We start from the raw sequence: 12,931 nt of genomic DNA, 5'->3' as shown, positions 1-12,931 counted from the left end.
CTGTGAAATGACTTCATTTTATTTACTTAATTGTATTATTTTACATTATTTTAGTGCTTTTATTTAAGTATTAAACCACTCATTTATCATACAATAACAGTGTAGAGTCTCAGAACCTTCTCAATACATCTAGACAGGAGGCGGGCTTTAGCCTAGATGTGATTGACATGACTTTTGACCAATCACATCGCTGATATGGCCGGAACCGGAAGCAGCTCCGTCGGCTGTTCCCCTGTGTTGTGTTGATTTCCAGAGGAAAAGAAGACTTTGGATTAACTGCCTTTTACACACATATTCTGCCCGTTTCACTCCTGTATCCAACACTCACAGGTAATACACGCTTCTAATGAACCAGTATGTAAAGGAAAAAGGAAGAAAAATGTTGTAAATTAGTTAAAGTTAGCCGGTTTTAGCTGCTATGCTAACTAGCTTCAATGCTAACGTCAACAAACATTACGTTTCTAACAAATGTGTGAATAAATACAGCGATATATTATCAATACATGTGTTTGTATGTGGTGTCTCCGTTGATACTTTGACTGAGATGAGGTTAAAAAGCAGGTTTTAGATCCTGTCAGCTGCTGAGTCATTAGCTAAGATACCGGCTAGCTAACTATTGTATCATCATTTAGAACAAATGTCATAAGAAGACGTACTTTATTTATCCAACAGAGAGAAATATACATTGTACCAGCCAAAGTAAAGAGCTAAACATAGCTAAAATGCTCATTAACAGACATCTCAACATATTAAAAGTTCCAGTAACAGCCTTTTAATAAATAGTGTAGTGTAGCCTGTAAACAATAGTGTGATAGCAGCCAGGTGACAGTAGTAAAAGTGAAAGTATATACTGCACAGGTGTTTACAGGTGTATTACAATCTAACTTCGTATCTAGTTTCCCTGTCTGCTCTATAAATGGGTATTAAATCAGGACTTGTGTTTCATTTTCTCTTTCAGAAGGCGACCTCTGAATCAGTCGATGGTAAAGATCTAACAATGTTTAGCTTTGAGGGAGTTTTCAAGACAAGACCCAATGTTTCACTTGGAGGAGCGAGTAAAAAGGTAAGTGTCATTTCACTCCTGTTAGGGAAGATAGTGGGAAAATACTGGGTTGCAAACTACTGACAACATGCTAGCTGTTCTTTACATACATGTAGTCATATTCCTTACATGTAGGTGCTTAGCAATAATCACATGTTATTGTTTAAAGTGGTTTCAAGTTCTCTTTTGTTTTGCAGGAGGAGAAATCGTCTCTGCTGCACCGCACGCAAGAAGAAAGAAGGAAAAGAGAGGTTTGAAAAATGCGCTTTTACCTATACTAATTTACAGTATCAAGTTAATTGAATATGCATGCACCCCAAACATGTAATATAAAGATTATATTGTATGTTTTCAATGTCAAACGGGTTGTGTCTTTTACATTTTAGGATGAAAGAAAGCGACTGAAGAATGCTATTATTATTCAGTCCTACATACGTGGCTACCATGACTTGAAACGACAGGTGAGTCTGCAAGCATTACACAGACATGTTTTTAAAGATTTTATATATTACATTGTAAGCAACTAACATTAGGGCTGTTAAATACTGACTATTGTGAGCCTGAATTGTGTGTTACTTCTATAAAATGCCCCCAATTGATCGCCTCCAATGACATTGTGTGTCAGCAGAGGGCAAACCGTGAACAAATAATTAGCTGTGTTTGTTTTTTTTCCTAAAGGATTTGTCAAATGTGTAGGACTGATATTCAAAATAATAGTGAAAAGGGCTATTAGATATGTCTTTGTCCAAGTTAAAGTTTTTAAACAAACTAAGATACGTGTTATAAGTTGGTTTGGAGCTCCGATAGTTTCCATAAACACGCCCATAAACAGGGCGGTGGTGGCGAAGTCCATAGGGGACTTGGCTTGGCAACTGGAAGGTCACCAGTTCAAGTCCTGGAAAGACCAAGTGCTACCAAGGTGTCTCTGAGCAAGGCAGCGTTCCCTACACTGCTCCCCGGGCGCCGTACATAATGGCAGCACACTACTCCTAACACCAGGATGGGTCAAATGCAGAGAAACCGCTTTGTTACATAGTTCCTGTACTACGCAATGACAAATCTTCACTTGATTCTCACAGAAATACTCTAGTAACTATAGCCTGTGTGTTAGCGAATAACAACATGTCTAAACAGCCAATTACTGCCTTGGCTTTATGTGAACAAATCCCCACCTCAGTCATGTTTCATAGGCTTTTATTCTTCCTATTCATAAAACATTTGAGCGTGTGTTATCTGTAAAGACAAGCCCATCCAGGAAAGTTGATCAAATCCAACCTTTGTCTTCCAGTAATAATAATAATAATTATACATTTTTAAAGCGCTTTTCCTGGTGCTCAAAGCGCTTACAAGCAAGTAAAACAAAAATAACAACAAAAGTAGAAAGTGCTAAGCTAGGTGGAATAAGGGCGAGGTGTTAGTGGATTAGGAGTTGAAGGTAAGAGTGAAAAGGTGAGTTTTGAGGGATTGTTTGAATGATGTGAGAGTGTTGGCGGATCTGACGTGGCTGGGGAGGGGGTTCCAGAGTGTGGGGGAGGCTACTGCGAAGGCCCTGTCACCCCAGGTCCGGAGCTTTGTCCTGATGGGCTGCAGTAGGTTAGCTTCAGCAGACCTGAGGCGACGGGTGGGGGTGGGTCGTTGGATGAGGTCGGGGGGGGCAAGGTTGTTGAGGGCTTTGAAAGTGAAAAGTAATATTTTAAAGTCAAAGCGGTGTTCGATGGGGAGCCAGTGGAGGTCATGGAGGATAGGGGTGATGTGGTCGGAGTGTCGGGTGGAGGTGAGCAAGCGGGCAGCTGAGTTTTGGACATATTGAATACGTTTTTTTTAGTATGAATGCAGGTGATCCAAAAAGTATGCTGTTGCAGTAATCCAGTAAAGAATCTTCTTCTTCTCACGGGGTTCTTCTCTCTTTTAACTTTGGATTTGAGTCTTTTTAATGTCGTTTTTTACAAAAAAACAAGCAAGGCAAAGTGGCAGCTCCTAAACTTCCTCTCAGGTGAAGCAAAAACGGCAATTTATTTAAGCAGAAAGAACAGAGGCAACAACTATCTGGCTGTGTGACATCACATGTTTTATAAACACATTGGGGATCGAGACACTTCTAAACAGCGTTGATGCTACCAAGACGTTGTTTATTCTTTATTAAGTAAATCGCTTATTTGCACAATGAAGCACTTTATTTCAAGTATATGTACAATTGTTAAATATGTAAATAAAGTGTTTTTGCAAAAGTCAAAGTCTTCTCCTCCTCCTTCCTCTTCCTCTTCCTCTTCCTCAGTATGCCATCCAGAGGGCCAGGTTTGATGAGTGTGTGATCCAGACGCAGGGGGGGGGAACTCAGCGCGTCCTGGACGGTCCGAATCTCTGCCTCTTATCCAGACAACTCATATTTTTCTACAGACAGAGCGTGGACGCACATCGATTGGTGAGAGTCTGATAGATATCGTTGATGCACGGTTAAACCCAGAGGTCTAATATACATTCATCCCCTTGTTTAACCTGATTATGTATTCTGATGCTATGAACTATTTATGGTGTAAATTGGAATGATCCACATCCAGGGGTGCTTTCTTCCTGTATGTTTGATCCGATGTAAAGACCCTAAATCAAATAGGGATGGGTATCGTTAAGGTTTTAACGGTACTACTACTTTTATCAATACCGCTTATCGATCCGGTCTTTTAACGGTACTCTTATCGGTTCTTTTGGAGAAAAAGACAAGGTAAACTAACTAAACAAATTGTGAACAAAACTAACATTGCTTTTTATTTAAATTAAATAAATAATATTTCACATCAAAAGAAACAACAATGTTTTAACAAACCGTATTAAATAATGTGATGACAGAACTGTGAACAGAATAGCTGAAACTTTAAGAGACTAAATAACTCCGTTCCCTCTAATCATTAACCAATGTTTGTATCATTGAGTTAGCTCCGTGTGTTGCTGCTAGCATACATAACACCTGACGTGGAAACGTTACTCGTGGATGGGGCTACAGAGCTACCAGAGAGACAGTCGAACCCGGAGCATTCCTCCGTCTGGATGTTTAGACAAATTGCTCGTGTTACCGCCCTGACATGCTAAACTCTTATTGCACTTTAGGTAACGAGCATCGAGACGGGTAAAGTTTAACCACACCTCGGAGCGCTCTCTCAGCCATCTCCTCCGTGTGTGTCTGTGTGTGTAGCAGAGCGTGTGTGTGTGTTGCTGCATGTAGCAGCTGTGTGTGTGTAAACCGCCCCGCCCCCTCGCACACAGACGGGGGAGAGAGATCTCTCGTCTGGATTGGAAAGATCAAAAATACTATTTTGCAGTCTTCTTGCGTATTAGAAACGGAGTTGGCGACACTAAAACTGCAATATAATGTTTGTGTAGCAATAATACACATGAGATATATTTTACATGTCTCCAGTAACGATAAAAAGAGCGATAACGTCGGAGCTTAACGGTACCACGGTCTTTAATAGTTCAGCCCTGGGGCCCGTTTAATACCGGGGGCTCGGGACCCATCCCTAGTTACAAATGTGTTTTCTTGACTAAATAAGGAATAAAGTTTAAAAGGTGATATTTATGATGAGAAACAGTCAACAGCTCTTCTCCATCAAGACTGTGGCTTTGGTTTGATCCGGTTTGACTGACAGTACTCAAAGTGAATGTGTTTTTTTTAATGGTTTAATCCAAAAGCCAATGGACTTGGAGTGGACTAAGCTTATATTGATCCATTGATCTTACACATCCTGTCTCTTTGTGTTCCAACAGATATGGTTGTGCCAGAATCTGGTGAAACACAGCAGTCAGTTTGTGAAGCTGCTGGTGGGCCCACAGAGACAAACATGTATGTTTCAGATCAAGAGGATCTTAGGCTTCTGCTGCAGGTAAAGACAGGAACAATAGATGCATATTTTAAGCTGCTTTATGATAAATAAAACTGCATATATTAATGCCTCTTTGTGTCCCCACAGGCTCCTACAGAACTGCAGGGACGACAGTTTAAACGTGACAGTCCCCATGCGGATGCTAGACATTTTTTCATCAGAGAAAACCTATCTTCCCGTTATTCCAGATGCTAACTATGTAGCTTCATTACTCGAGCAGATTTTGCACTATATGGTACAAACAGGTGAGTCGAATAAACCTCGTTCCAGCGTAGACACAATAAACTTTCCGAGGCTTAATCGTCAAACATTGAGGCTTGTTTAGAGATTGTGAATGTGTGCCGAATACCAATTAGTCTGAAGTGTGTTTGACTACTTTTATCTGTAAATGGCTACGTCCTGTTCTGACTGGATCCTGAGTATAAACAGTATATCAAGTACATCTAATGGTGTTGACATAAAACCACACGTATGACGTCATTTCTAGACCAATGGTTGGAAATGTTTACACACGTCAGCACAAAGCATCTTGTTTATTTTCGGCACTATGTCAACTGCAGTCAGATGTGTTAAATCTTTATTAACCATGCTAACTGGAGAGCTTCTTAAAGATACATGGGTAACACTTTATATTAAGGTACATCAATTCACCATCAACTAGTTGTTAATTAACATGCATGTTAGCCGTATTTTGTCTCTTTATTAGTCGTTATAAAACACTTATTAAGGCCTTATTCTACATGACCATATTCTACAAGTAATAGGCCATTAGTTGAGAGTTTTTCCTCAATAACCCTCTGAGTGCTTATTTATTGTACGTAAGGAGGTTGTTGTACATGAGAGGGTCTTAATATGCTCAATATGCAGCAGCAGTACCACAAGAATAGTAATTCTCCCATAATAACACCCAGCAAATGTGGTTATGTAACAAGACATGAAACTACAAGTGGCTCAGTCAGTAGGGGCTTGGACTGGGTAGCTGTAGGGTCGCCGGTTCAAGTCCCCGACCAGACCTAAATATGGAGTGTGGACTGCTACTTGGAGAGGTGCCAGTTCACCTCCTGCCCTGCCGTGGTGCCCTTGAGCAAGGCACCGGATAACATGTAAATGGTCTGCAGAGGCTAAAATCCCTCACAGTAGAAGCACATAATATAAACCTTAAAATGAGCATAATAGGGCCCCTTTAAATCGCCTTATATCATCTTATAATACAATTGATACACTCCTGACTGCTAACAGGTTGCTCTAATGTTCCTGGAGAGTGTGTAATTACCTGAGTTGATGTGTTATGAAGTACTCTGTGGTCTAAACATGCTTTTTTAAATCTTTATCCCCCCTCAGGATACTACAAGTCTCTGTTTATTCTGGTGAATCACAGACTCCCCTCCAGTCTGGAGTACAGCGACGCTCCGTCGATCCCAATGGCAACGACTCTGCTGGAGCACATCCTGAAACCTCTGCACTTTAACTACTCCTCCTGCACAACAGGCGCAAGGTACAGCACCACATTCAATTTACTGTCATATATTCACAATATGAGACTTGATCTATTTATTAAACTAGGGCTGCACGATTCTGAAAAAAGGACTAATTGCGATTATTTTATATATATATATATATATATATATATATATATATATATATATATATATATATATATATATATATATATATATATATATATATATATATATATATGGGAATTCCAAGTGCTTAACACAAACAAACAAAACGTTAAGAGCATTAACCTGTTAAGCCCCAAAGCCCCCGTCGGCGGGTCTTTTTTTTTTTTATTAATTTTTTTTATTTAATTTTTTTTTATTTGGATGGAATGAATACCTATGGTGATAATTCAATGTAATACATCATTTTTATAATCTGGTACCTGAAAAAGGTCAAATGGCACTGATGGAACCAGATGTACCCAAATGTGCCGAAAGCCTATTCCGCCTGGAACTTTTTTTTTTGCTAAACCTCTCTAAAAAGGTCAAATTTAACTTGTTTTGCCTCAATCTTCATACAGGGTACTTATTATATGTTATAATAAAGCTTTTAGTCTACCATCCCATCATTCAAGGGTGGTTTTCACTATAAGTAATGTTTTTTCTTTAGGCGGAGGTAAGAATTTACCTTTTTTTACTATGTTCCATCTGAATTTACTCTGACTGAGAAAAATCTATATTGATTCTAACACTTCTACATCCAACTCACAGATGTAACCTTGCTTTGATAAAATAAATTATTCATATAACCCTTTTAGAAGTGAAGTTGTAGTCATTTGTTTTGGGCATGTCATTTTCGAGCCTGAAACCTGAAAAACAGGCTCAGGGCTTAACAGTCACTAAAAAGCTAAAATAACATTTTAAGCTAAAAAAACAAGCTAAAAACACAAACAACGGAATACAATGCGAGAAAAGAAAGTCTTTGTCCCGGGTGCATGCTCTCAAATATCATCCATTAAACGTATCAGACCAACTGCAGCAGGTCTGTTCATTTACCCGTTACCAAATGTTGCACTTACTGCGATTTGGGCATTGTGCATATTGCAATTCTATGAACTGTGCAGCACTATTCTTAACCTTCTTCTAGTGTGACGTTCGTGTGCATGAGGCCGACATCAATTTACTTTTCCCATACTATCAAGAAAAGGAATATAAGTTTTGAGGATGATAAGAATTCGTTTAAAAGTTAGTGATGTTGCTGCTTTTTGAGTGGAAAGATCATGAGAGGGAGAGTCTTTGTCCCGGGTGCATTCTCTCAAATATCATCCATTAAAGGTATCAGACCAACTGCAGCAGGTCTGTTGTCTCCTCCAGTCAATAGTGGAGCCCTTAATTGCTCCAGAGACCAATTTACAACGAGCCATAAAAGACCACCAGACTCTGTGCTCGCCACGGTGCAAAAACATCTCACTGTGTGCCCTCCGTTTAGGACATTCTTAATAACAAACGACAAGCACTTCTTTTGTTCTTTGAAGAAAAGCCAGGCGGGAGTGAGAGGAACTTTGTGTACACACCGACAGCTAATTATCTGACTCGAGCCCCTCCAGATGTGAGTCACAAAGCAGCTCTGTTTGCAGACTACATACTGGAGAAAGCAGAGGGATGTTAGGAAACACCTCTCGGCTCATTTCTGTGTGAACTGACAGGGTTCTGGTTTTTGAGTATATCATTATTTTATTTATTTTAATCGTTTATTTGGCAGGGACATTGCACATTAAAGGTAGGAATGGAGAAAGCAGCTCGTTAGAATTTGAAAGTATGCAGCCGAAAAAAATCTGCCCCTTCCTTGAGACTTCCTTTCAGAGCCCCTCCTCCAACACACGAACGCGCACATGACCAATGAGGGCACGAGATAAGTTTGTGCACAGATGGAAGGCTGACAGGCAGGTAGGCCATCCAGTTATTTTAGCCGGGCCGGCTCAGATGATTGGTCGTGCTTTTTACAGTACTACAGCTTCCACAGATGATATTTATTTATGTATTTATTGTCAAAGCATTTAATATATTCATTGCTATCGGGATGTTAAGAGCATTCCATGGAATATAACACAGTGTTTCTGAAGTGAATTACCTACCCCACCTTTAATGAACACTTAAAACATGAAATATGCCAGGTGTAAATATGCCGTGTTTCTGTGTCTCCCTGCAGGCAGTTTGTTTTCGCAGCCTTCACCGAGGAGTTCATCTCGTCTCCGTTCACCGAGCAGATCTTTCACTTCTTCATCCCGGCTCTTTCCGATGTCCGTCTCTCTTTTCCCTTCGAGGCCTTCCTCAGTTCCCTGCAGACCATCAGCTCGTCTTCATCGGCACAGAGTCGAGCACCCTGGGTGTTTTACTTCGTCCTTTCCGCGGGGGAGAACCGCCTAGGTGGGTTTTTCTTTTTTACAGTATTTGCAGATCAGTTTTATATTAGTCTGTTTACAAATCTTTTTTTGCATTTTTGGACGGTGTTTTACATTTTCTGATTACACATTTACAAACATGTTATTTATCTGTTCACACAAATACTATTGAGAGAAGTCTACCTCCATATAATTATAATAATACGCTGGATTTTCATAGTGCTTTTCCTAATGCTCAAAGACACTAGTTGTTGTTGATCAGAGTTTGAAAGTGAATAAGTGAGTTTTGAGCGATATTTTTCGGATATGACTGGGAAGGGAGTTCTGCACCTTTCCCAGTGCTTTATATACCTTTCAAGATTCAAGGCTTTTATTGTCATTCGTACATGGCTACAGTGAAGTTATGTCAATGAACATCTTAGGTCACAGGCTCCTCCAACAGAGCAACACAATGAAACAGATAACAAGTCAATACAAATAGAATATTGTTCTGGATGTTGTTTCATAAGTTCAGGTGTTTACCAGTCTTATTGCCTGTGGGATGAAACTACCTGAAGTCAGTTGGTGTGAAGAGTGATTGTGATATATCTTTGTGTTTCAGGCTCTCTCTCAGAGGAGGGTCTCCTGCTGTATCTCCGCGCTCTGCAGTCTCTGCTTCCTCTGCTGCCGGTGTCAGAGAGCAGCGGCAGACCTGATGTCAGCAGCGACTCAGAGGACGACGACTCCGGCATCCATCCAAAAACCAAGCAGGTGGGACACACACACACACACACACACACACACACACACACACACACATATATATATATATATATATATATATATATATATATATATATATATATATATATATATATATATATATATATATACACACACACACACATATACATACACATACATATACACACACATACATATACACACACACATACATATACACACACACACTGAGATAATGTTTATGTTGCTGCAAAACAAACTTGAATTCGGGTTGAAAAACAAGCTTGATCCAGGCGTGATTCATCAAGCTGATTTTTCCACACACTCACTCACTCACTCACTCACTCACACTCACTCACTCACTCACACACACACACACACTCACTCACACACTCACTCACTCACACACACACTCTGTTTTGTAGTAGAAGTACTCAGATCTTGTCCTTGAGTAAAAGTAGAAGTACTCAGATCTTGTCCTTGAGTAAAAGTAGAAGTACTCAGATCTTGAGTAAAAGTAGAAGTACTCAGATCTTGTCCTTGAGTAAAAGTAGAAGTACTCAGATCTTGAGTAAAAGTAGAAGTACTCAGATCTTGTTCTTGAGTAAAAGTAGAAGTACTCAGATCTTGTACTTGAGTAAAAGTAGAAGTACTCAGATCTTGAGTAAAAGTAGAAGTACTCAGATCTTGAGTAAAAGTAGAAGTACTCAGATCTTGAGTAAAAGTAGAAGTACTCAGATCTTGAGTAAAAGTAGAAGTACTCAGATCTTGTACTTGAGTAAAAGTAGAAGTACTCAGATCTTGTACTTGAGTAAAAGTAGTTTGTGGTTTTCCCCCAAATTCCAACTCCTGTGTTTTCCCTCTCTCCGTCAGGATGACAGCAGGAAGAGATTTCCCTGTGAGAGATGATTAAAGTATGTCTTCTTGTTCTTCTCTCCTCTCTCCATCAGGATGACAGCAGGATCTCAGTGCAGCTGATCACAGAGGAGTGTGTTCACAAGTTAGACACGAAGCACCAGACCAACGCTCTGCTGAACCTCGTGTGGAGAGACTCTGCCAGCGAGGAGGTTTTCACCATGATGGCGTCCATCTGTCACACACTCATGGTTCAACACCGCCTCATGGTGCCAAAAGTCAGGTAAGAGACACACACAGGATGAAGAGCTATTATTAAAGGAGCCTTGTTGTTCTTTTTGGGGGGTCTTCCCTTTTCCTGTAGTGTGTTTTAATCACAACAGAGCAGTTTAGTCATCTAAAAAAAACACTGAATAAATTGACAGTGTTAAAACCCTGCCTCCAAACCTGAAGCATGTGTGTTTACATATGTGTACATTTACATGTGTACGTGTGTGTATAGATATGTGTATGCATATAAAGACCTTGCTGCTATTGGCCAGCGCTCCAACACATTGTACGTGAGGCTAAGGGGGCGGGACATCTTTAAGCAGGTTGACCAATCACAACAGAGCAGGTCAGCTTCATTCCAAAAATATATACATATCAATAGTAGGAAAGATAAATATTAATCTAAAGAATACATTTGAATTATAGACAAATCTACTAGAAAAACTGAACAATATAAGACATAATGTTCTACTACTACATTCAATTAGTTTTTTATACTTTTTCAATTTGTTCTTTATTAAAAAATGGTTGGCATTGTATTATTATTTCGGACCTGGATATTAAAATCCTACCTCCAAACCTTAACCATGTGTGTATACATATGAGTACATGTGTGTGTGTGTGTATATGTACAGATATGTGTATGCATATATAGACGTTAATGGGTGTGTGTGTGTATTTACTATTTATATACATATGTTATTATTGTTTATATTTATTCGTAATACATTTTATATCCAAATATCATGCAAGAGGGTTGATAAGGAGATTATTATATTATATATATTATTTTGTGCTGAAACGCATGTCTTTGCAGTTAAAATGCCATAATATGGGATACATTTGAAAAAGCAGGTGTTTTTTAAATCGACACACAACAAATATAACAGCGTTTTTCATTTTTATCTCCCATCATAACGTTTAACTCGTCCTATCAGAGTCCACTCTTCTTTTAGAGAGCGTTGTTTACACCCCCGCCTGATTGAGGGGGAACTGTGTGTTCGTGTGTGTTTCCGCGCTGTAAGCAGGAATGTAAATAACGGTGCAGCGAGGCAGCCGGTTATCTGTGCTCTTCGCCCGCTGGCATTTACAACCGGCAGAGGAAACGGGATGTCAGGGAATCTGTCACTCCTGGAGGAGGGAAATCACCCCCCCATCCCCCCCATCCCCATCCCCATTCTCAGGTTGATTACATTAGGGCCAGGATGTCAGAGGTGGAGTGAGGGGCGGAGGCGGAGGACTGAGTGACGGGAGGTTATCCAGACTGAGGCAACCTGCTCTAGTTAATTATTAGTGCTGCAGACGGAGTACTAAGATTATGTACTTGGGTAAAAGTAGAATACCAGAGTGTAGGAATACTCGGTTACAGTAAAAGTCCTGCATTCAAAATGTTACTCAAGTCAAAGTAGAAAAGTATTCTCATCAAAATATAGTTAAAGTACCAAAAGTATGGTCAACCTGCTCTAGTTAATTATTACTGCGGAGGGAGTACTCAGAAAGTACTAAAAGATGGAGATGTTTGGGGGGAGGCTGTGGCGCAGTGGGTTAGTGCGTTGGTGCTCGGATCAGGGTTCAAACCCCACTGCAGTCAGCATGTCGTTGTGTCCCTGAGACACTTCACCCCAAAGTGCTCCTGTGGGGATTGGCCACAGTATTGAGTATGTAAGTCGCTTTGGATAAAAGCGTCTAACAAGTGACATGTAATGTAATGTTGTTTCTTCAGAGCTCTTCAGAGGCCGTGAGTGATTCATAGTCTCCCAAATTGTCCAAATGGTGGAGGAATCAGAGCGACTTAGGGTCTCCATGTCGGATGTTATGATCCGGATTTATTTGCTGCTGTAAAATGTCTCTGTTTTTACTGCTCTGCTCTCAAACCTGAGCAAAAGAGCTGCATCTCTGACGGTCCTTATGGAGCTGAGGGTTTATAACGAGGGGCGGATATAAAAAGTATTGTCTTGATGTTATCAGAGGGGGAAGAAGTACTCAGGTAATGTACTTGAGTAAAAGTAGAAGTACTCAGATCTTGTACTTGAGTAAAAGTAGAAGTACTCAGATCTTGTACTTGAGTAAAAGTAGAAGTACTCAGATCTTGTACTTGAGTAAAAGTAGAAGTACTCAGGTCTTGTACTTGAGTAAAAGTAGAAGTACTCAGATCTTGTACTTGAGTAAAAGTAGAAAAAATCAGATCTTGTACTTGAGTAAAAGTAGAAGTACTCAGATCTTGTACTTGAGTAAAAGTAGAAGTACTCAGATCTTGTACTTGAGTAAAAGTAGAAGTACTCAGGTCTTGTACTTGAGTAAAAGTAGAAGTACTCAGATCTT

General features: G+C 39.9%; 1 protein-coding gene across 1 annotated transcript in view; it reads left to right on the top strand.

Moving 5' to 3' along the window:
• Positions 1-219: 219 nt before the first annotated feature.
• ube3c (ubiquitin protein ligase E3C) overlaps positions 220-12,931 on the top strand; it is a 45,717-nt gene continuing 33,005 nt past the window's right edge. The window contains exons 1-11 of the mRNA XM_034149049.1: positions 220-330; positions 959-1,063; positions 1,240-1,293; positions 1,429-1,503; positions 3,318-3,464; positions 4,802-4,917; positions 5,005-5,162; positions 6,259-6,412; positions 8,569-8,786; positions 9,363-9,511; positions 10,435-10,622. Coding sequence (XP_034004940.1) covers positions 998-1,063; positions 1,240-1,293; positions 1,429-1,503; positions 3,318-3,464; positions 4,802-4,917; positions 5,005-5,162; positions 6,259-6,412; positions 8,569-8,786; positions 9,363-9,511; positions 10,435-10,622 — 1,325 coding nt within the window. The 5' untranslated portion in view covers positions 220-330; positions 959-997. The remainder of the gene's footprint in view (positions 331-958; positions 1,064-1,239; positions 1,294-1,428; positions 1,504-3,317; positions 3,465-4,801; positions 4,918-5,004; positions 5,163-6,258; positions 6,413-8,568; positions 8,787-9,362; positions 9,512-10,434; positions 10,623-12,931) is intronic.

Source organism: Trematomus bernacchii, unplaced genomic scaffold, assembly GCF_902827165.1.
Source record: "Trematomus bernacchii unplaced genomic scaffold, fTreBer1.1, whole genome shotgun sequence".
NCBI classification, from domain to species: domain Eukaryota; kingdom Metazoa; phylum Chordata; class Actinopteri; order Perciformes; family Nototheniidae; genus Trematomus; species Trematomus bernacchii.
The sequence above is the reverse complement of the archived record's forward strand: the minus strand, read 5'-3'. Positions and strand labels throughout refer to the sequence as shown.